At 41.0% G+C, this 25,036-nt stretch overlaps 1 protein-coding gene across 1 annotated transcript in view; it reads right to left on the bottom strand.

Annotated features, from left to right (window-relative positions):
- Positions 1-25,036, bottom strand: part of LOC128739186 (tribbles homolog 2) — a 90,194-nt gene that overhangs the window by 61,643 nt on the left and 3,515 nt on the right. Inside the window, exons 2-4 of the mRNA XM_053834619.1 lie at positions 22,175-23,232; positions 11,306-11,434; positions 10,933-11,093 (exon numbers count right to left, since the gene is read on the bottom strand). Of these exons, the coding sequence (XP_053690594.1) occupies positions 10,933-11,093; positions 11,306-11,434; positions 22,175-22,768 (884 nt within the window). The 5' untranslated portion in view covers positions 22,769-23,232. The remainder of the gene's footprint in view (positions 1-10,932; positions 11,094-11,305; positions 11,435-22,174; positions 23,233-25,036) is intronic.

Below are 25,036 nucleotides of genomic sequence, written 5' to 3' on the forward strand. Positions count from 1 at the left end.
CTGAAACGTGTATGCTAATGTCAGAAATTAAAAGCGTCGATGTGTTTGGCCCTTATAGTTGCTAGCAGGTCAATTGCACCGGAGGTCAGTGACAGGCTACAATAGTGATTGTAGATTCTATACATTTTTTCTCTAGAACCGGTTGTGATAAAGTGGGTTTGCTATCAGAGCTGCTGCATAATTTTCCATTTTCCCACCGAAATCCGTGCAGATACACTGTTACAATTAGAATGTACCTTATGTTCAAATAATAGATTCCGAGAGAAATGCGCGGCGTTAACCCTCAACCTTCGCGCGGGTTACGACGGGATTGAAGCGAACCAGTTTCCACAACAATTGAAGCGCAGATCATCAAAAAAACACCCTTTTGTGGAAATGCAAAAAAACTAGCTTTCAACAATTGTCCTAACTTGCTCGCGCAACATGAAAGCAAGAATGAAAAAGTCCCCTATTTTAATTTCTTTTTACCGTAATGCAATCAGCAGTAACATGTACTCACGGGGACAATGACGAATGTTGAAGAAAATAATGTTTGTACCAATTATGAATATAGTTAATCGTGCAGTGATTGCAACTTTTAATAGTGCCACGTGAAAAGCGTAACCACTCGTATTTTGATTAAACCTTATCTAGGTTTTTTTACAATGCACCATATATTGCCACCATTTTGACTCCAGAATTATTTTCAAGAGCTTATTTATTTTCATAGGATTACGCCAAAATTGTAGAAAAATTTATTTTCAAACATAAAAAACAAATACACTAAAAAACAAATATTCTCCATTTTTTAGAAAGGTACAGAAAAATAAATTAGCTCTGAGATAGAGCAACATTCATTAACTGATTTCATAGAACAGCGAAATTCATGAGTTTTCAAGGTAAGTTAAAAGTTAAAAGTTATTAATTATATCACTAGGAGAAACATTTACCAGATTTGGTAATTCTAGCTCTCATGACGTTTGTGTTGGTACATTTAATGAGAACGTAAAGTATAACTTTAGTCTCATTCAATGAGAACATAAACACAATTTTAAAAATGTACTTAACAACGCCCAAAGCATTGCTACCTTGGTAAATGTGAAAACTGCCCAAATATTGAGGAGTTTGAAAAATGGTTTCTGGAAAACCTTGAGGAGAGAGGAGTAAACGCAGATGGGATATAGAAATAACTGTGATGTGTGACAAATGGAAATAATTCCTGCTTTCTTGATAGGGTCTGATGTTAGACCAAGCTTAAGTTGACTGAAACGCTACGCCGAGAAAGAATAGCGATTTTTTTAATGGCAGTGTTTACAATCTCGGCGGAAGGGACTGTAGAAGAAAGTAATGAAGCAAAGGAGCTTATAGTATCCAAACAGTTTAAAAGATACCGTTATGAAATTTATTCGAACAATTTCATTATAACACGAAAACTGTTAAAAACCTAAAAAGATTTGACAGTTCTAACAAAAGTTGCGGCATTGAAGGCCACCGAATTCTTAGCTATATGGTTCCGAATACCATCTGCTTTTAGCCGCTCCCTCTAAGACTAAGCAGCGAAGTAGTTCAAACAACCATTACCATTTGTTGAACGAAATGAAGCACACACGAACTTGAACTTGAATATGTCCGAAGAAGCCTATAGTTTTGTGTTAGCTTTTAAAGACATGTTTTGACAGATGGCCTACTTACTGCAGTATGCACCACGGTACCACAACCCGAAACCCCCCCTTCAGGCTCCAGCTCATATACCTATCAGCTACGCTCTGTCGTCACCCTCTAGGCCGTCTTTAAAGGTCATGTTGACATTGAAACGCTGCGATGAACAGCGCACTTTAATTATACACCTTCGACCACCTTTCCGCTCGTAGCTTCTCTTTTTCTCTACACACTGCCGTCTCGTTCTAGAAAACAAGCGCAGTTGTTTGATGTCTATGTTTGCATTCGAACTCCGTGGCATCCGTGCATCGCTTTCGGTCTATATCGGTATCGTCATTTCGATTCGAGCTGGTCGCTATCAAATTGCGCCTCATCGGCTAAAGAAAAACTTTATAGAAGGTGGTTCGGTTGTAGCCATTTAGCAAAACCACGAACACAATCGACGGAATAGAGTCGTCATCGAAGCCAAACACGGTCACGAATGAAGACGACGATCGTCCGTATCAAAACATCGGAGACACGATCGCGCCGATCGTTGCATATTACTGAACGGTTTCACTGTATTTACGTAGTGGCGCGACCGTTCGTTGCATGTCCGCAATCAAGAAATGAGAAACAGTTCGGTAGCAGTTGTGTCTTGTGTGCAAAGACAAATAGAGGGAAAATCGCTTCGATGCATGCGGATGTGTGTGAGTGCGTCCATAATGGCATTATTTGATTCACCTTTTTAACGCGATGACATTGAACTTGCTAAAGAGTCGATATATCACGTCCGCTAACACAAAGTCAACTGCGCTGCAAGTTTGAATGACGAAACACGTATTTATCATTAATTAAGAAACAGAATGATAAAATATAATTAACTGTCGACGGTTTAGCGCTCGACGGTAATCTCTAACAATCTCTAACAATCATCTCTAACAACAAACTCATTTTCAGAAATATCGGTGCTAGTTGCTAGATGTGATTTGTATTAGCTTATTAGAACATATAACACAACTTCTACAGAACCTTATGAATACTGAACAAATTACCAAGACATTGTGGTTTATTTAATTTTATAAGTATAATTATTTTATAATTTATATTTCGTTGAGAGCAAGCTATCAACCATCAGAAGAAGGACCACAACTTAAAGAACTTTAAGGTCTGGTTTCATATATTGATTAAATTGGTTCAGGTCCACTCATACATTATCAAACCACCCCACCCTCTTGTATTGAATATAACTACCCACATGTTTGAATTGCATTTATCATAACCAATTAAACAGACAATATTCTCATTTCTTTCAGCCTGCAAATTAGCTACAAATTAATGCCATGCAACAGCGCTAAGATTTGAGTGCTGACCAAAACAGGTTTGCTCTTAAAGGTATACAAATTTATTTAAATATTCTCTGCTACATGTAGAGAAGTAAAGCTTACTCGAGATCGCCTAATATTGTGTCGTAACAACTTTGCCCTGAGGTAGATTACCAGAATTTGCTGGCAAAATTAACCTACAATCCTAATCCTAGCCGTAACAAAAAAGTAAAGCAATGTACGATATTTCTCACAAAATTGACCCTAATGTATTGATAAGTTTTAAGTAGTCTATAGAGCATTTTTCAAAATTATCGTACAAATTTGGGCCGAAGAGGCCAAGAATTCCATAAAATTTTGTACACCTGCATAATTGATGGACTTATAATTGAAAGCAATAGTTCGAAAATTGAAAGTCTCTTAATTTCGCAGAAGATTTCAAGCAAAATTTTAAGTTTTCGTTTGATTTTTTCGCACAATGTTTATTTTCAAAATTTATAATTCTGTAGAACAAATGTTTTTTAATAAACTTGCAAGCAAATTTTTATAGGGTAGATGCTCCAGTAATGGAGGGATTATGTCGGGGGATAGTGTGTAAAGACAATTTGAACGCTCAATTTATCAGTTTCCAATTGAACTACATGATAATATGATGCACCATAGTGTTGGCTTTAAATACATACCAAAATTATACCATTCTGCTGCTTAATATATCTAAAATATTGCTTTTCCTGACATTAGTATGTGCTCCTAAAGTAGTGGTAATGTTCCTATAATAGTGGAAAATTTGCCTATAATAGTGGAATGTTGTTTACCGCCTTAGCAACGCTTGCAATGAGCATGGCAGCAGGTAGATAACAACGTAGGCTTGTTAAAATGCTATGGATTGTTACGAATTTCTTAAGCAATTGCACTCTATTGGACTGCTGAAAAGGAATTTGTAATTTTTGCACCAACATCTTGAATTTTAACTGTGTATCTAAGATAAAGCTGTTAGCAAATATATATTTAACAATAGAAAACGGAAATTATCTCGAAATTCGCTAAAATCATGATATATTTCGAGTTTCCACCACTACTGGTACTACCACAACTACTGGAGCATCTACCCTACCAGAAAAATTAAGCGCAAAAAATTTTTTCATGGTAGTGAAAACTCTAAAGAATAGTCGAAAAACAAACAGCAGAAACAAACAGCAATTCGGTGATAGAAATTACAAGACAGCATGTTCCCGAGTTATTCTTATTCTTTTTCTTATTAATACCATCACAGCCACAATAAAGGAATCCTGGAAATAATTTTAATTATTTCTAATCATAGAAATATTTCAAATTATTTTCTTGTCTGTACTGACATTTGCGAAACATCCGAAATATTTCGCAAATGTTAAATCGGCCAGGCCAACTGTGAAGTGTTGACGCAAAGACGATTCAGTGAAATGAATCTTGTGTGAATTAAGTTATTCATACACAGATACATTTCGGAATCTACAGAGGAAGAAGAAATGGGGACGTCTCGTACCAACCGCTTCTGATTAGTAATTAAATCGATTAAGTTTTGATTTTCGCTGGGAGTATTTAGCTAGTAAAGGTTAAATAATACTCCGGACCCTCGGGGATGAGACAAGTACATTTACTTACTTGGTAAAAACCTAGATTATAGCGCCTTTGGTCGCTCTAAGACAGCATGTTCCCGAGTTATGACCGGAAAACTTTACTTTCCTAAAGGTTTATCAACTTCGAAAAATCTCATGAACTAAGGATGTAATGCAAAGCTTCTACATCAAGGCGAAAGCAATGTTTTCAGCAATCCAGTAAGAATATCATGTGGAAAATGTTTTCGACAATTGTTTTACGGTTATATAATCTTTCAAGGATGAAAATTTCACGAAAGCGTTATTTCTTGCACATTTGTGCCAATCAAACTGAATAAAGCGTCGGTGCTTTGCCCAACTGTAGGTATAAAATAGAACCTACAGCGGTTCACCACCTCTTATTCAGTTACTCCTATCTCTACCTTCTCGAGGTACCAGCCGAGATAGGATCAACTTTAGTCGAGATCGGGTAACCAACCCCGCTGGAAGCCAAGGTCGTACGTTGACGGTGAAGAAGGGCTGTTTTGAGCTTCGTTGCTCCTCCTGTGAGTCAGGCGGTTAGTACCATAGGCCTTGCAAAAACTAGTAATGAACAATGAACCTTTGTTTCGGATTGGAACAATCGGAATAGACTTTATGTGATGAAAAAGGATTATGGATTGGAAACTCGGGATGTGAAACTACCGACTTCTCAATTTCCAAGGGGCAATTTAGTGCTCTTCGGCAGATTAAAGAGCAGACTAAAGTTTAAAGTTCGTCATCGTAGCGCTCCAGGAAGTGTACTGAAAGGGCTCAACGGCACGTACGTTCCGAGATGGACATACCATCCACCACAAACTGGGAGATTGGGTGGTGGCCAATCAATCCTTGAATGTGCATGTTAAGAATCAAGGGCCGATTTTTCAACATAAGCATCATCAACGTGCACAGCCCTCACCTCAGAAGTATCAATAACGACCAGGAGGATTTCTACACGCAGTTAGAGTGAGAATACCACCGCTGCCCAAAACATGAGATCATGATCGTCATCGGAGATTTCAATGCACAGGTCAGCCAAGAGAAGGAACACACACCGGTGATTAGAGAGTTCAGCGCACACCAGCTGGGCCTAAGGCTTACCGGCTCTGCCACCTCCAAGAACATGGCCGTATGTAGTACCTTCTTCTGGCATATAATCCTACACAAGTACAAAGAATCCCATAACGACCACGTTTTGACCGACTGTAGGTAATTCTCAGACATCAGTGACGTCAGATCCTATCGAAGCGGCAACGTTGACTCAGACCACCGCCTAGTGATGATTAAGGAGCGTCTAAAACTCTGTTGTGAGCCACATTTGGTACCGACGCGAGCCTCAGTTAAATCTAGCGCGGCTACAGCAGCCTGACGTCGCCGAAAGTTATGTGCACTCATTCGAAACTGTGCTGCCGAAAAAGGACGAGCTGGACGAAGAAGCCCGCTCGAGGACTGTTATAACACCATCAACCATTAGCAGTATAGTGGAGAGCTCCATCGAGCAAGCACGGAATCATCGGAACGACTGGTTTGGTGATGAATGTAGGAGGGTGATAGATGGAGAGAAACGCTGCGCGGGCGGCCAAAATGCGCAGTTCCACACGTCAGAACGCAGAAAGACACAAACATAAGAAGATGCAGCGAACCCAGATCTTCCGGGAGAAAAAGTGCTGCCAGGAAGAGCAAAAATATGCGAAGTATGTGAGCGGCTGCATTGTTCTCTGGAAACGTGGAAGATCTACCAGAAACTGTACGGATCCCGCAAAGGTTTTGTGCCGCAGGTCGAAATGTGTCGGGATAAAAACGGCAGTATTTTGACAGACGATCATCAGTTAACCGAAAGATGGAAGCAGCACTTCGATGAACCCATGAATGGCGCCCAGACCATGACGGCGAGGAAAGAAATGTCGACGGTGCGACAAACGAAGAAGAGGTTCCTGCTCCAATGATAGACAAAACTTAGAAGATAGCATCGGGCGGAGCATGTTAAAATGAGACCAAAAAAGCTGGCCACTTGTCTGCATCGGCTAATTGCCAGAATTTGGGATACAGCTACCAGAGGAGTGTAAAGCTGGGGCTATCTATCCGATCAACAAGAAGGGCAACCAATTGAACTGTGAGAACTATCGTGCCATCTCCATTCTCAATATCGCCTACAAAGTGCTGTCCCAAATCATTTTCCGCCGACTATCACCAATCGCGAATAGATTTGTGGGAATTTATTAAGCCGAAGGATGGTCAACAACGGGTCAAATATTTACACTGCGGCAAAAAAGCAAAGCAAAGCCTAGGTGCTACATTCCGAAATCGAAAATCAACCTTCTGTTTGTATACGACAGACTTCGCAGCCAGCTGTTAGAGTACAGGACAATTGCAGGGCCAGTTGCTACGATCCTATTAATTCCAACAGCCTCTCTCAGCCAAGATTAGAACATACGACGACTTGCTTATTGGGCCAGTATCATACCTCGAGGCCAACTGGGAGGTGAATACACTGCGGCAGATGGTCCAAAAAGGCCGTGAATACAGAATTCCCACGCACCATATGTTCGTTGACTTCAAAGCGGCATATGATACCATCGACCGGAAAGAGCTATGGAAAATCATGGACGAGAACGTTTCCCCAGGAAGCTGATCAAACTATCAAACTGAATAAACCTGCGGGGCACAATCTCCAATTATCGGCAGAATATCTGTACACCTGACTAAAGCGCGAAGCTGAAAAGATTGGGTTAAAAGGTAAATACGTGTAAAACAAAGTACATGCTAGCCGGCAAAACCGAGGCCGACTGACGCGACACCGCTAGGGCAGTAGTGTAACAATCTACGGTGATGAGTTTGAGGTGGTTAACGAATTTGTCTATCTTGGCTCACTGGTAACGGTGGACAATAACACCAGCTGTGAGATTCGGAGGCATTTTATCGGCAAAAGTCGTGCTTACTATGGGCTTCACAAGCAGTTGCGGTTGAACAGACTAAGCTTCCGTACAAAAAGACCATGTACAAGACAATCATTATTTTAATTGTAACTTTTCGATCGATTTTCTCAACGAATAATAACCAAACATAGAATTCAATGTGTAATCACGACCGAAAGGTTGAATTCAGTATATCGTTGTCGCCGATTATCTTTTATCGATTACCGTATGTATGTCGTTATCTTTTGTTATAGTCGTCGATATTTCATTCACATTTCCATTTACAGTTTAACTAAATGTATGCTCTTATATTCTTAACCGGCAAAATTAAATGATACAACAGGATTTTTGAAAAACATTGTCAAGTTTCTACCAGTCAACTGAATATAGAATCGAAACCGAACTGCGCATCGCTTTGCAATCGTGCTGAACTGAAATCTTCGTCCAATTGTTCGATTCGTTCAAAGCACCACATTTTCCGATATCGACTGAACAAATTCTTTCCGTGCCACTACAAAACATACACACACACACAATATGGTAGTACATTATACTGCGCAGTCGCCAGCGAGTTAGTATGAAAGCTCTTTTCCTCTGGCTTGAACGGCGTTGAGAGAATATCACTCCGCAACAAGCACAAGCCAGAGCTCTCTCAATGTCAACGTTGCAACACGTGCTCGACGGCAACCGGTTTCGTTGCTACCCCTGCCCGGACAAGGTGGCAACGCGAGTGTGCCGCGCAGTTACCGCCGACCGTCCACCATGTCTGAACTGAACCATTATTTGCCATTGAAGGGTGTTGAAGAATGCTAGCTTACTCGCTTGTTGGCTCATTACTTGAGGTTTCTGTGTTTTGATTTTGGCCACGCGAAGCTATGTGCATAATCTGCTAGAGGAACAATATGGCCGGATCATGGAGGATAGCATACAGATCAATTAGATGGAAATCGATGTCAAGATTTGCGCAATAATCATTCTAAGTTAGACTCAACACACTGTAGCTACGATGCTGCCTCTTATATCGTTAATCCATGATTCCATGCAAAAGAGTGCTACCGCTCGCTTGGTTGATACCGTTTTTGACCAGTGAGTGTGACTCCCCACGGTCAACGATGTCATTATAGTACTGCCTTATTTGTTCTGCTGTACCATTACCACCGGTTTTGGTGCCATATCAAGGTCGCCATGGAGCCTGCAAAATGGCCGCTGGGCTACATAAATATAGAAACAACGTCGGGCAGAAGCAACGACCCAGGTTTGCGGACTCATTGAACCATCATTTCAAGGTTTCGTTGTTCCACTTTGTGATTCTGCCTCAGCAGCACACCACACCGGTATTTACTTCCACTCTAAGCAAACGGCCGGCTTACATGGATTGTGGGCTGGAGGCCTACTGGTAAATGGAAATCGTCACACTTTTCAACCGTAGCAAATCTAGCATTGCATTAACTATGCCACAGCTTACGCAGAGTGGATACTAGTTCCGAATCTGATGACATGTTGGAGGTGGTTTTCCGTGCCATGACAGTAAAGGTACAGTACGATGGCCGATATTTTGTTGCCGTATCATTTTCATACTTATTTTAGCCATTCCGCTGGACGAGTGAAATGAATAGTCACACTTGGAAACTAGTTTTAGTTCAATGTTTTGCGGCTAAGGTCAAACGAAAACCATCGAAGCTAAGAGAGAGTAAGAGGGTATATTCACTGAACTACTTCGAGCTTCGGCTGACAATTAAGCATTTATGGACGGTCGACATGGGGAGATTTTACACTCTTATAAGGGTCCATAAATTTTCTGCTACTCCAAGCGTTGAATGTTTATGCTCGCGTGGCAGCGCAAAAACTGCTGCACGTGGTCAGCACACGCCAAATTGCGAACCAAAAGCCACCGGAAAAAAGGGTTCGATAAAGCGGATGCATTCAACAAAGTTAAAGTAAAGTTGGCTTCTGATAATACCCATTCAGCATTGATATTATTTTTACATTCCGACAAGAAACCAAAGAATCTAAAATTCATGGTGATTATAGATTCAAAGAACTAAAAGTACTAGAAACTTATAATAATAACTAATGCAATATTAGCTTGTTTACATTCCATTGCAAAAATGGCCAAAAGAATTTGGCACGAGCCCAATATGCTATTCGCTCGAAATGGGTTGAATACAAATATTCAGCATTCTAAGTTCAACAAATAGCGATAGCAACGGCGAGACAGATTTCAATTATGTTGCCAAAGTTTGCGTGAATGTTCATTTGTTAACCTTATAATTTATCAACTCCCATAACCTTCAAAGTAAGCTGCTACCAGCAATTGTTCGGTCGGTTTTACATTCAGCATTGAAACCATTTGTAGAGATACCAGAGATGAAGGTAAGGCGACTTTATGCCACCGCAGTTTCAAGTGGTGGTGCAGCATAAGTGAGTTGAGCACACAGCGACTTTAACGAGGGTCCAAAAACACGCGCCGCCGTGCATTTCATTATGACTTCAAAACGAATCAAACTCGTATGATTTGGATCTTGTTAGACCCAACTCGACGTGCTCACCCGGCTACAGAATGCGCTAATAGTTGGGCAAATAGTCTGAGTCCGAGTGCTTGTAACGATTTATGAGAGCAGGAATTGTGAAAAATCGACCGTGTTTCTCACCGAACCGAACCACCTCCTAAATAAACGGCTCACGAGGTTGCGATTAGGAAACTAGCGAGTACTGCCTTATTTGAATCAGACAATCCAACAAACACGGCCAATACATTGCCATACGGGAGCGTACATGCGGGAGTCTTTTCCTATGAAAACAAGGGTGTGCATGCGCAAAAAACAACAAACTGCTTAAAGAGCTCTTTTATGTGACACACTGTATAGGCAGCAGATCAAATCTAGAATTTATAATATGCAAGTGCAGAGCGCTCTAAATCATAACCTTATTTATTCCCCTTTCGAAAGCAAATGGGTACGCAACTAATAAAAGTAGAATGCTCATTTTACATCAGCTTGACTCTGTTGACAGAAAATTTGGCACAATCGTCGTATTTGGGTTGAGTAACAATTAAACTACTCTCCTCTGTAAATGCCAAATGTTGTTTTAAAAAGTGTAAATCGGAACTCGGAACCAATTGCAATTAACAATTTAGGTTTAATTGTATTGTCATAAAAGGGTTTTCTTCTAGCATTTTTTGTTTTTAAAGACTCTTTCGTAAGGTGCTGCATTCCGCCGACGAAATAAGAATCGTGTTTTGCCACAATTTTGCAATATCTATAACAAGCTATTTCCAACAGTGTGACTAAGCTAGCTGGCTAGCACGTAGCCAAAAATAACATATCGTCCTACCGATTTGAATTTACACAACAGCGACGTCGTCGGCGTCGATGTCGAAACAGATCATGCTAATGTTGAATATGCCAGTGTATATTTGTTTTGGTTCAAGCAGTACAAATAATTACGAAAATCCACACTTACCTTTCCTTGTCAGCGAAGACAAACTTCCGCAGCTTGAGATCACGCAATACGATGCCTTGTTCGTGGCAGATTTTCACAACCTCACACATCTGACGGAAGAGTCGACGAGCTTCCGGCTCACGCAGACGCTTGCGAACGCGAACGTGCGAGTGGAGATCACCCTGAAATATACAGTGGGATGCTAACTATTCTTGCATTTCAAAACACGCAAATCTATGATCGTAGATTATCTTGTGAATTTATATTTCAAGGTTATTATTGGTAAAACGCACGATTCTTTAAGTTACGGGTAAGAGAATAACTGTAAAGATCGCCCGGATCGTTCAAGGATTACCATAATTTATAGGATAACTGTAGAAATATTGGTACTCACCTGCGATGGCGCAAAAAACAAATAGGTTTGATTGTTTCCCTGTATCACTTTGTGCAAAAAATTTACATGTGTATGCCCATCCAATCGGAAATGAGCAGTCAGCAAGTTGGAGCATGGGTTATTGGCAATCTAAAAATAAAAAGAGAAAAAATCAAAACACTTAGTCATTTGCTGTTTGGGTACATAGGTGACTCTAATTGGGCTATATATTCATATCTTTAAAATAAAGATATTCAACAACGTTCTTAATCATCGACATCATAAAGTATAATTGGGCAAAATCAAATTTATTGACAATTCGCCCCCACCAGGTTATCTAGCATGAATAAATAAAAAGTATTTTAAATAACATCACCACATCTGGTAAAGGTAATGAATGTGTAGATCAAATCATACCGAGATTAGGCATAATCTTCTACCTTTCACAATCTAATTCACTTCTAATTAGTTTGTAAAGTAAAGATAAATTCGATTTTTTTAAACTTATATAGGTACTAGGCAAATTTTAGACCAGAAATTAGTAAATTTATTTCCCTGCCAGGCATATTCGCTTCCTTGCAGTTAAGAAAACACCATACAACTTCCTAGTATTTGTATGTTAAAAACAAAAAAATTCCACTTTTCTGAATTTGGTATGTAAAAAATCTCAGAAAAAAGGTAGGGTATCTTTGGTCCTTACACCATAAAAACAGGGAAAAACTATTACAGGTATACCTCGTTAGTACGTACCCTCGATAGTCCGTACCCTCCATAATACGTACATACATTTTGCCTCGATAGTGATTTTTGGGACCACCACAACGAAGCATCCAATAAAAAATGACGGGCTCAACATTTTCCGTAAAGGAACAAGAATACAAAATTTCTGATATTTCATGGAACTTCATTTTCAGATACGATTTTGTACTTTCTATTTTAAGAATAGTTTCACAAAAACTAATCTAACCACAGGACAAGCTTACCAGATTCTGCACACAACAGGATCGATCAACAAGTCATCGTATGTTAGTCAATACATCGTCATCAGCACACATCATGGTAGTAATTGCATACTGTGGCATGCGACTCGACAGTTTTCGAAAGTACATCTTCTTCACAGCCGCGGCTGAAAACTGCGTATTACTAAACACCCTTGATTTAACACGATGCGCGGAAGCACAGTTGTTACTGCTGGGACAATTCAATTCTAAATCTGTGACACTTGTCAGTCTTTATTCGAAATTAGAGCTTACTGCCACCTAAATTACGAGGACCTTGAGACAACAACATGGTAAGGTATTTAAAATTAAAATAATGATTTCAATCCGTGTCCAGTTCTTTCCCATTGTGCACACTGTCTCCGAGACGAATAAATTCAACCAGACACGATTTGTAAACCTATCATCGCCATCTTTAAGCGGAGGCAAGCCGACAGCGGCGCGCAAAACTGTTATTGCGTATGAATGTCCCCAAAACGGCGACAGCCGCGACACCACCTTACTGGTTGACGTTTCAATTGTATTATAGAGACGCTACTACCACAACGCCGGTCAAATAATGGAAATTGCCGGTCGTTTGACGACCACGCACGGTAGTAGAACGGTTAGAGATTTGGGCAGCTGGATATTGCATTTTCACAGAAAAAAGAAATAAAATACAACAGCAGACATGATTTTTGTTTAATCATGTACATATTTTTAAAAATCAATAGATATTTAAAAATTGATATTTTCAGAAATTTGTAAATGTTCATGAGTTATAAATGAAATTGGATACCTTCAGTTCTTTGTTTTACTGTTTAAATATGAAAAACACCTTGAATAGTAGACAGAATCATATAAAATAGTGGATATATCTCAGTGATACACTGTCAAAAATTAGGTGGTATTTATAACTAAGGCAGGTAAAAAAGATAAAACCATCCCGTGCCAAAGCCTTCAGACCAATTAGTCTGATATCAACGTTTCTCAAGTTGATAGAAAAAATCACGGATAATCACATCCGTAATGAGAGGCAATCAACATACTTACCAACGCAGTAAATCTACGGAAACCGCACTTCATTGCCTAGTGACACTGGTTGAAAAGCCACTCCAATACCAAGAGATGGCACTCTGTGCTTTTCTTGACAAGAGCGCTTTGGGCAACACGTCCTTCGCTTCAATTAATACGGCTTTCCTTAACAAAGGAATAGACCAACCGACAATGACCTGGATTCAAGCAATACTATCTAGCAGGGAAATCACAGTCCTATTGGGAGATACATCGATCACGATCTCTGCGATTAAAGGATGCCCTCAAGGAGGACCGTAGCTAAGACGCTCACGGACGAACAACGTCACGTCTCACGTGCTGTGCCTTGTAAGTCACAAGTGCCGGTACAGTTTCATCGTCCCGTGAGTAAAAACAAGTAAATTAAACTTCTCAGTTCGGTGGTTCGATTACATTAGATCGAGGTAGAGGCACAATTTGTGTCTATAAATAAACTTAACCCACCTAACGGTGAAGTTTGAAGATACATCGCTCGCTTAATAAACGGGGTTGTGCAAACTCCTTTTGTCCAGCGGTTATGGTCTATGGTTCAAAGGTACATCAGTGCCAGGTAAACATGACCAAAAAAGTCGAAATACCATTTACTAGGCGGAGAAGACATACCCTTACTCCCCCTATACTGAATAGCGTTAGACAAGCTTGGATCATAAACTGAGCCTATGCTGTTAGGAAAGCAGTTCGCTGTTTGGCAAAACCTGAGGACAGAAACTTCAACTAGCACTTTGGTCGTATACTCTATTGCATGACCCAGGTTAACCTATGCCGCTCGGATATGGTGGCCAAAGGTGAATGAGTTGACAGCGCAGGTCAAGCTAAGCTAAGCAAAGCTCAATGCCTGACATGTCTGTCAGTGACCAGCACTATGCGCACAACACCAACTGCAGCCGTGAAGGCAATCTTATGCCTGCTACTTTTTCATCTTTATGCGAAAAAGGAAGCTGAATTCAGTGCATTAAGGTTGCAAAGGTGTTGTGACATACTTGAAAGGGACCAAATTTGCCACCTTCCCGTACTGAGTTCAAACTTTCACCCCTAGTAACGACAATGTCTGACTGGAGGAAGGCACGGCCGAACATGAATATTTCATAAAGTGAATTTGTACATATCGCACTATATGAAACCATGGAAGTCCCGTTCTTCAATCCGGCACCATCTACTAACTAAATGTGCATCAAAATTAGTTTGGGAGTGCAGCACAATTTTAAGGGAACTTGCCCGCCAGAACAAAGTTTCATTATTCTGGGTGCCTAGAAACTACGTAGACAAGGACCAGCTCAGCAGTTCATTGATCCCAAAACCGTTTCTGGGCGCGTATATAGCTAGAAATAGCATTCAGTTGGTATCAAGCGTAGGGTTGTAGATAAACTAAGCAGCTTATCTACCCAGACCCTGCAGTAGTTATAAAACTACTCACCTTAACGCGTAGTGAACTACGCACAATCACGAGACTCTCTTCACCAGGCAGTCCCACTCTTTAGCATATAAAAAGAATGGGCAAGGTCTTAACAAACATTTGCCGCTTTTGCAACTCAGAACTAGAAAATTCAGCGCACTTACTCTGCTGCTGTGGAGCTCTTGCGTCTTCCAGGTACAGCTTCTTCGAAAGCTATCTATTATCTCCATACATACATAGCATGGAAATTCAATTCCAAGAAGGACTTTGGTTTTATTACCCATGCAGTACCTAATTGGAACATAGTCTTACAACAATCTAGTTCAACTCCTTCAATGGGTATATACAATTCATAAACTGTGATACAGCAATCGAAGCCAACTATAAAAGACAATCTCCATGACTGTCGCAGTGGCATTTTGAACCCATTGTGGCATACAAAAAATATGGCAGCTGGTTATTAGAGTACAGGACAATTTCGGGGTTAGTGATTCTACTGGATTCCACCTGGAGATCATCAGACCAACGAATAGAAAACCAAATTGACCATATTCTAATCGACGGTAAAGTCTTCTCTGATATTATAAACGTTCGCACCTACCACAGTGCGAATATAGATTCGGACCATTCCCTAGTTGCAGTCTGCAAGCGCTCAAAACTCTCGACGGTGTATAACACGCGTCGAAGTCGTACGCCGGGACCCAACATCGAGGCGCTACGAGACACCGGAGTTGCCCAGGAACACGCGAGGCAGCTGGAAGCAGCACTACCAACGAAAGAGCAGCTTGCCGAAGCAACTCTTGAAGATGGTTGGAAAGGCATTAAGACCGCCATCGGTAGTACTGCTCTAGCGGCACTAGGTACAATGAATCCGAACCGAAAAAACGATTGGTTCGACGGCGAATGCGAGCAATCAGTGCAGGAGAAGAATGCAGCACGTGCAAGAGTGAGTATAAACAAGAGTATAAACAAGCACGAAACAGGAAAAACTCGGTCTTCCGGAGGAAAAAGCGCCAACAGGAAGAACGAGATCGCGAGGCGATGGTAGAACTGTACCGGGCTAACGATAAACGGAAGTTTTACGAGAAGCTAAACCGTTCGCGCCAAGGCTATGTGCCGCAAGCCGATATGTGTCGGGACTCAGACGGTAATCTGCTCACGAACGAACGTGAGGTGAACGAGAGGTGGAAGCAGTATTATGCCGAGTACCTTAACAGCGATGTAGCTGAACATGAAGGTGACGATATGGCAATAGATCTTGGAGCACGTGCAGAAGACGACAGAATACCAGCCCCCGACCTCCAGGAGGTAGCAGAAGAGATCGGTCGACTACCCGGCGAGCTGCTGAAATACGGTCGCTATACTTGGTCATTGTCAAGATTTGGGGGGAAGAGCTACTACCGGAGGAGTGGCTCGTGTGTACGATCTACAAAAAGGGCGATAAGTTAGATTGTTGTAATTACCGCGCAATCACACTGTTGAACGCCGCCTACAAGGCGTCTTTTATTTCATTGGATATCACCATTTACAAAGGAGCTCGTGGGACAATATCAAGCGGGATTCATGGGTGCCCGTGCCACCACGGATCAGATCTTGCCGCTTCGGCAAGTGTTGCAGAAATGTCGCGAATACAACGTACCCACGCATCATTCATTCATCGACTTCAAATCGGCGTATGACACGATCAATCGAGATCAGCTATGGCCGATTATGCACTACTACAGATTTCCGGATAAACTAACGCGATTGGTCAAGGCTATGGATGGATCGAGTAATGTGTGTTGTTCGAGTATTACGGGCAGTCTCGAGTCCCTTTGAATCTCGAAGAGGGTTACAGCAAGGTGATGAGCTTTCATGTTTGCTGTTCAACATCGCTTTGGAGGGTGTGATAAGAAGAGCGGAGATAGACACGAGTGACACGATATTCACGAAGTCCGTCCGCAAAGCTTCTTGGTTTCGCTGACGACGTTGACATCATTACACGTACCTTTGAGCGGATGGCGGAAACGTACATCGAACTGAAAGCTGAAGCCAAACGGATTGGACTTGTCATTAATGTATCGAAAACAAAATACATGAAAGAAGGGGTTCTAGAGAAGTGAATGCTGACCTCCCTCCCCGGATTCATTTAGACGGTGATGAAATTGAGGTGCTAGAAGAGTTCGTGTATCTGGGCTCACTGGTTACCGCAGACGATACCAGCAGAGAAATACACAGACGCATTATGACAGGAAATCGTCCCTACTTTGGACTCCATAGGACGCTGCGATCGAACAAAATTCGCCAACGCACGAAGTTAACAAACTACCAGACGCTGATTAGACCGGTAGTCCTTTACAGCCATGAGACATGGACTATGCACGTGGAGGACCAACGCGCCCTTAGTGTTTTCGAACGGAAGGTGTTGCGCACCATCTACGGCGGAGTGCAGATGGAAGACGGAACGTGGAGGAGGCGAACGAACCATGAATTGCATCAGCTGCTTAGGGAACCACCCATCGCTCACACCGCAAAAATCGGTCGCCTGCGATAGGCTGGGCACGTCGTGAGGGTGTCGGACGACAGCCCGGTTAAAAAAGTTCTTAATAACGACGGCGGGGTGCGCAGCGAGCAAGATGGATCGATCAAGTGGAAGGCTACCCTACGCAGACTACGTGGCTGGCGAATTGCGGCCATGGACCGAGTGGAATGGAGACGACTTCTTCGTACAGCAGAGGAAACCACGGCCTGGAGCTGACTAAGTAAGTAAGCAACGATTCTACTGATTCTAGCAGTACCGCCCAGCGGAGATTCGAACATACGACTACTAGCTTGTTTGACCAGCATCGTGCATCGAAGCTAACTAGGTCGTTAAAATTTCAGATATAACAATCAGATCAGATGTTATTGACATGTAATTTTTCAAACAAATGAAGTTGTGAGAATGCACTGGAAATGCACGATGCTTTGGTAACTATTACATTGGTAAATCCGAATTGTTGATATACTATGTATTCTCAGCTTTATGAAAAAAATTAAACAATGCGACTCTTTGATCTGACACCATGAAAACACAAAAAATGAAAATTTTCGATGTTTTCCATTCAGTTCTTGAGCTGCAGTTCAACTTGTTTCTTCAATGGAAGCACATTAAAATACCTTTCATTTGGTATCAACTTTAATGTGTTAATCGGTTCAATGGTTTAAAAATTATGAATTTGCAAAGAAAGAAACGTTTTGAAACCAAGAAAACATTTCTGAAAAGGAACAATGACACAAAATTTAAACAAAATCGGAGAACTATTAAATTTTGATAGTGTTTTTTTCATGGAATTGCGTAACAAAAAAAGCAAAGCGTAGATGCTACATTCCATTATCGAGACTTGACTTTATACGACAGACTTCGCAGCCAGCTGTTTGAGTACAGGACAATTGCAGTGCCAGTTGCTACGATCCTATTGGCTCTAACAGCCTCTCCCAGCCGGGACTCGAACATACATTGTGTAACAATTCAATCTTTAACAAATCATTAGAACATGTTGGAAACTTATAATATGCCGTTTTCATTTTTGAGGTGTAGCTACACAGTTTGGTGCTACACTTTTCGTTGGATAAACGAACGCTCACAGTGCAGCAGCAGTGGTGTGGTATGGATGTGTTGGTGTTTTCCTATCTGAACCAGCTACACTCTCTTTTTTTCTGGTGTAGCTGGTGCAGAAAAAGTGTAGCAATGGTGTAGCACAAAAATCGAAAACGAGCAGTTTTGGTGCAAAAAAGCTACACCGGTGTAGCTACATCGCAAAAACGAAAACGACATTATACTGTCCATGTCCACCGGTCCGGCAGGACAAAGGGATGAAACCGATCTCCACTGCTGACGGTTACCCGCCACAGCTTTTATCTGTCGCCAGGACAGGTTCTCGCCTACGTCATTTTGGAAACCTTGTGCAATTTAACCCATTTCCTCCCAGCGTTACGAAAGCGCAACCTTTAGGGACAGCTAGGTTTGAGGAATCAACTTGAACTCAAAGAAACAAATAAAGTTTGAAAAAAATCTAATCGACCTGTTTTTGCACAAAGCTTAGATGTTACATAATTACAGCTGTGTAAACGTAACAAGTCCTGTTAAGTCAAACTAGCAACTTTGCTTCCGGAAAGTGAAGGCCAAACAGGTAAAAGTGGGAACGGTCAATAATACCAGTATTCCTGGATTCGATTCTAATGTTCTAATCTTTACGGAGCAATAAAGCTATATTAAAATTGCATAGCAACTCCTCACCCCTGCTGCGTGCCCCTGCGTTGCATTTTTTTAGCGTGCCGTTGCGGAACATAGGGTCAAAATTAAAACAAAACTTTCCTGGAAGTTTCAGCTTATCTTTGCTGGAAAAAGTGTGGGGCTTAATGGGTTAAGAAGTTAACATATTTTGATAGTTTTATTGTAAGTTCAAAGTACTGTGGTCTAGACTCTGAGCAAAATCAAATGATTCGAATACCGTGCAAATTTTAAACGATAACGATAAGTGAAGTTTTAAACCTGAATAATTTTTACCCTTAAGGTGAAATTAGTCGTCATCGATTCTGTAAATTTCAAAAGCAGTTTTTTTTGTTTGAGTCAAAAATTTGGTTCATGAAAATATATTCACTGTGTTCAGATTGGCAAGAAGAATTCTTTTCCTTTTTTCCTTTTTTTCGGGTTATCCAACTGGTCGCTTAATAGCGTATAAAACTCTGCGCTGGTCCCTTTTGTGTTGTCAACAAAGTGTCAGGGAGACCTCAAACATCAGTTCCACCTGACGAGACAGGCACTGGCGCCCACTAAAACACAGGTAGAGCCCCAAGCACAGCCGTCACGCCCATACCCACAGGCGGAGGCGTTTCGGCCCTGCGCGGACTCCACGAACTGACTCTAAGATCTCTCTGCCAAAGGCCGGAATGTCATATTTTAAATATAATGATGATGATGACGATGATGATGATAATGATGATGATGAGAAGAAAAATAATAGATCGAATTTGTAAATGTGCTTTGGACTTTTTGTACCACTCGAGTTGCAATATGTGGTATAGTGAAGAAGTGGAGAATTCGTCAGCCCCGCCTGACACCGGTCCTCAACCGCGCGCCCGCCTTCAGTTCTCCAACACAAACAACCACAAATGAACCAATAGGTAAAACAAATTTCGGAGCATTAGTGGTTATCAACTTATCAGGGCAAATTTAATCTTTCATCCCCTTAGTATTCACAGTGCATTCCCACGATACAAAGTAAATTGAGCGCAGCACAAGCTGGACGTTCGCGGCAGTCGACAGAAGCTTCAAAATATAGAGACTCGCCCGCCTTCCAACCCTCGAGACCAAAGTGCTGTAAAGCTCTGGGCTTAAACGTCTCTTTAAGACTCGACCCCTTCCCATCGACAGAGCCCGCGGACGGCCATCAGAGCTCAGGACAGCCACGGGGCCAGTGCAAAAATCCTACTCTATCTAGCAGCACCGCCTAGCCGAAACTCGAACACGCGACACGAATTGACCTAATTTTCCCATCTGCTACCTAAGAAGTGCTATTACCCGTAATCATTACAGAGTGGTCCTTCGGCATCCAATCGGATCTGGTATCCCGCTTACATCCCCTTACTAACCCTAAGCCCCCGACCAACTCAATCAATCCGACATTTTTCGGAGATATTTGTGACAGTTGTGATAAATAAGGATGAATCCCAGAAAACTTCATCTATTGTCAGAGATCCCCATGCTGGCCTTATTCTTAAGCGGAATAAAAGCACTTTCTGAACAACGCAACAATCACATTTGGTAAATTTTTACCCCGAGTCCCACTTGAAATCACAAAAGTATTTTGATATATACCCACATTCAGAAGTAAACGTGACCGCTGTTCATTTACTGATTAGTTAAAAAGCCCTACACCACGACAAGGTTCAGTTTTATCGTAGGGCAGATTGGCAAGAAGAATTCTATAAACAAAACCCCACTTTTGGGCCCAAAAACTGCTTCTGAAATTGAGCTTTCCGACGAAAAGTTAATGAATGCTAGTTTTCCGTAAATTTGGCAAAATTCTTCAATGTTATTCAGTTCTCTATATTAAAACAATCAAACTTAAATTTGATATTTTCTTCAGAAAACGAAAGCATCAACTTGTTAGAAGAATGCGGATTGAATTTGCGCGTCGCATTTAGATGTGTATATAGAACGTAGCCATCCGACCGTTTCATTGAATTGCGCCGTTGCGAAATGACCGAGAACAGCACGTAGCGAATTTTTCGCACTACGTTTTGGCGTTTAAGACAACTTGCGAAATGAGAATGACGTTGCGCATTGCGCGTAGGAAAATCCCTACTATGGAATCGTAGATAAAGACTGGTTTCCTTCGTCATCACTATCATCATCATAGTCATCAACGTTACTATCTGCTGAATTCCTCATACTATATAGCAACCAGCAGACGACTGCCGGTGAGTGGTGCACTTACACATTGACAGAGGGGGTATTATAGCCTCGTGGTCGCTGCTACAATCAGTAACCGTGATCGTGCGAAATATTTCTCTCAGGATCACGTTGTCTCCTGTTGTTCCTCGGTGCAAAAGGGAGAGGAGGAAAAAACACTCTTCTAGTTTATATTTTTTCAGCAAGCGTAACCCCTTCCGAACCTCACCATACTTTAACCGAATCAATACGGAAGGCACAAAGCAACGAATGCTATGACAGTGGGAATTGCAGGGTGCCAAAATATGACGTCACCAGTGGAATGATGATTATTGGCGAAGGCCATTTCTTTAAAAAAGCTAATCAGGACTTCGCGGTCGCCGTCGGGTGTTAATTTTATTTGTTACACATTAGCGCTATAGAATCACTGCTTTCGAGCGGCGATAATGAATATGTTGTGATTTCTAATAGGAACACTCAACAATTCGGAACAAGTTATGCCGTTCTACTCGTAGAGGTGTGATCAGAATAAAAGACGCTTTTTATATTTTTATTCACAATTGCCTTAAAATTTGTGATAACAATAAGTCATTTTGTGTGCAGTTGATTTTATGAAGCAAAAAATAACAACCCATGCTTAAATGAATAAACATAATACTTTTATTTCAGCGCGCTCGCGTGTTTGCGCCACCAATAGTGGCTACTTTTGTGATTGGTAAAATCCTGCCGCGCATGTTTATTCACACGTCATTGAATGACGCAACCTGTTTGTGTGAAAATTCCCCACAGAATATGCTCTACAAATTAGGTGCGTATGTGCGCATATCATATAAACAGGTACACATTGTCTATGTGGCTCGACACGAACTGTTCTCTGAAATTAAGCGTAGTAAACCGTACTCGCTTTTATCAATAAAGGTTCAAGGACGTCCGTCGAGTTCGTTTGTATACGTGAGACAAGTAACGTGAGTAGCGAAATATCCGTCGAGAATGCGATAACGTTGAGTGTAATACATTAATTTCAGCCTTACCTTGCACACCAGCTCCTCCTGAGTTTTGATGTCAACGCAACGATAGAGCGAGCTTCCTTCTACGACATCCAAAAGCAGATAACGTTCTGCGAGAACCACAGCGTTTAGAGGCGGAGCTACATTAGTCGATATGGCATCCCGTTGCGGATACAGTGCAGCAGAGTTCATCCCATTGACAGTGATGGCCATACGGCGGCTGCCCGCTTGCTGTGACTGCGACTGCGTTTGCTGCGGATGATGATGGTTTCGGTAGCACTGCCGATGATACGGACACTTTTTGTTCGTCGGACCATTATTAGCCGCAGAAGTTGAACCAGCTAATGCGAGACTAGATGCTGGCGAGGAACCGGAACTGGACGAAGAAGCTGCTGCAGCGGCAGCAGCAGCAGCAGCCGCAGTTGCTAGTGCTACAGAGCCGGAGTTGTTAACGAACGTAACCGTTGTTGGAATGGCCGGCATGCCACCACTAGAGGTAACCGTAACTGGTATAAGTTGCGGCGATGACGTTGACTGCTCTTCCGGTTTACTCAGAAGTAGCCGAGCAAAATCCACACCACCGGTCGGTAATATTGCGGGTGAATTTAGGGTATCCATTTATAGGCAAAAATTGCGAGGGAAGCACAGAAAATCGTATCACTTACACTTCTACTATTTACAAGAACTACTTTTCTTCCGCAGGGCGATTCTTAAATATGCAGCATAAATAAAACCTTCCGTTCGAATCCTGAATACTCCGCGCGCGTATTTTTCACTGCTTCAAATAAATCATTTTCAGAAAAATGTCACAGTTTTATACAATTTTTCACACTAGAACATGAACATTCAAGAAGCGATGATTAGCTGTGCCATCTTCTTTTTCTTTCACCACTTCACGTTAGCTCAGCATTCCGTATCGCTGGACTACTTATATGCTGCTAGCTTCGATACAACGCTATTCCAACACAAAGCAGTTGCAAGCCGTCACCGGGTTCTCCAAAACCGTAAACAAAAGTGGCACCGAAACCTATTTTAGTCTCTCCACTTCTCGCTGATTGCTGCTAGCATTGATTGGAACCGATCTGCAATTGAATTATATGAAACATGTTGTTAGTATTTAAAGGTATGCCAATGACCTGAAATTAGGTATAATGATGAAATACAATTCTAGATGACGAGTAAGCGGATACTGTGATAAAATGAAACATATAATCAAGCTCTGTCATGACTATATGACAACCGGTTTCTATTGCTTAAGGATGGTAGCTTTGGAAACGCTCGATTAAACCATCTTGTTAGTCCTCATCGGTTGTGTGTTCATTGGTAGCAAACATGTAAAAACGCGTACATGCCCCTTTTGCGCTCTAGCCGGAGCTGACGTCATGAATTCGAGTTATACCGTCATCGTATGACTAGCTTGTTTTACAACTTGACGAAACATGATTTGGCCGATGGCCCGTACCAGCATGACAAAACTCGTTTACATTTACAAAGCTATGACAGAACAAAGGGATCTCGCCAAACGATAAAAGGAAATTGATCATCATAAGGTACCCACCAATGCACAAATTTTCAACGGACATTTAAAATTAAAACACAAAATTAACGTAAGCGCGCCTAGCTTTGCACACCACCTCACACTTCAGTCAAAATCTCCAAATTCATACAAATTTTTATCATTATTAACACATCTAGGAAAATATGTCTGACTATTTCATGTTACAATTTTTAATAAAAATATGCGGTGCGCAAAATTAGGAACCATGAACAGAATTAGGCGCACTTGCAGTAATTCTATATTTAATTTATGTATTTTAATTTTGGGTCCCTTTTAGGTCCTAGCGTATGAAATTTCATACGTGATTTCAATGTATCCCGGGTGATAATGGGTTAAATATTACATATTTTTTACAATCATGCCTCTTCCAATTTTTACCATTCTATATTTTTAAGGGGCAATTCTGGTTTTAGTTTTCAAAAGGTCGCATAATCAACCCTTTTGCATGGGTTATGCGACCTTTTGAAATCTAAAGCCAGAATTGATAGAAATTGTCATTCGCACGTTGTATGTGAAAGCTTATATAAATATAATTAATTCTCTTTGATAAAACGAGACAAAATCAACAATTTTACGCCAAAATAATGATGATTTTAAACATAATTTATAGTATGGTTTCTTCTAAAAACGCAAATTCCAATTTTTGATCTTTTTTTAGGAAAAAAATTCAAATAATTCCTTTGAAAGCACACCCATACAACTTATTACTTTAATTTAAACTGACAAAACAAGTAGGGTATGTTGCTGCTTCGTCGTAATTGCCGATTTCCGTCCTACACACTTAACAAAAAGCACCGAATTCGGTAAAATTTTACCGAAATCTAAACAGCTGAACGTTCGGTAAAAATTTCGATGGTGCCAATCGACGTTTACAGATCATTAGTAATGTTTGGTGCAATAAAAAATTTTACCGAACGTTCAGCTGTTTAGATTTCGGTAAATTTTACCGAATCGTTTAAGTGTGTATCCAACACAAATTATTAAAAATATCAGCATTTTTATGACACACAATGCAAAACTAGTTATTCCCTAATATTTTAGTTTGTTCTTGTTGTCCATCATACGCATTCAATCAAAGTGAGCTAAGATCTATTTAAATGCTTTTTATCATTAAAGAAGTCCTACCAGCCAACTTTCCTACGTTTTTTTCGTGCGACGAGGAAGAAAATGTCGACTAATCGTTTTAATTTCCGTCATTCATAAATGAAAATGTTTTAGTGTTTTAGTCAAATCAGCACAAGAACTTTTAGGGTATTCATTAAATTCATCCAACAAATGATGAAAATTAGAATGGCTTTACTTACTACGACGGGAATTAGAAATAAACC

Source organism: Sabethes cyaneus, chromosome 3 (genome assembly GCF_943734655.1).
Source record: "Sabethes cyaneus chromosome 3, idSabCyanKW18_F2, whole genome shotgun sequence".
Classification (NCBI taxonomy): Eukaryota; Metazoa; Arthropoda; class Insecta; order Diptera; family Culicidae; genus Sabethes; species Sabethes cyaneus.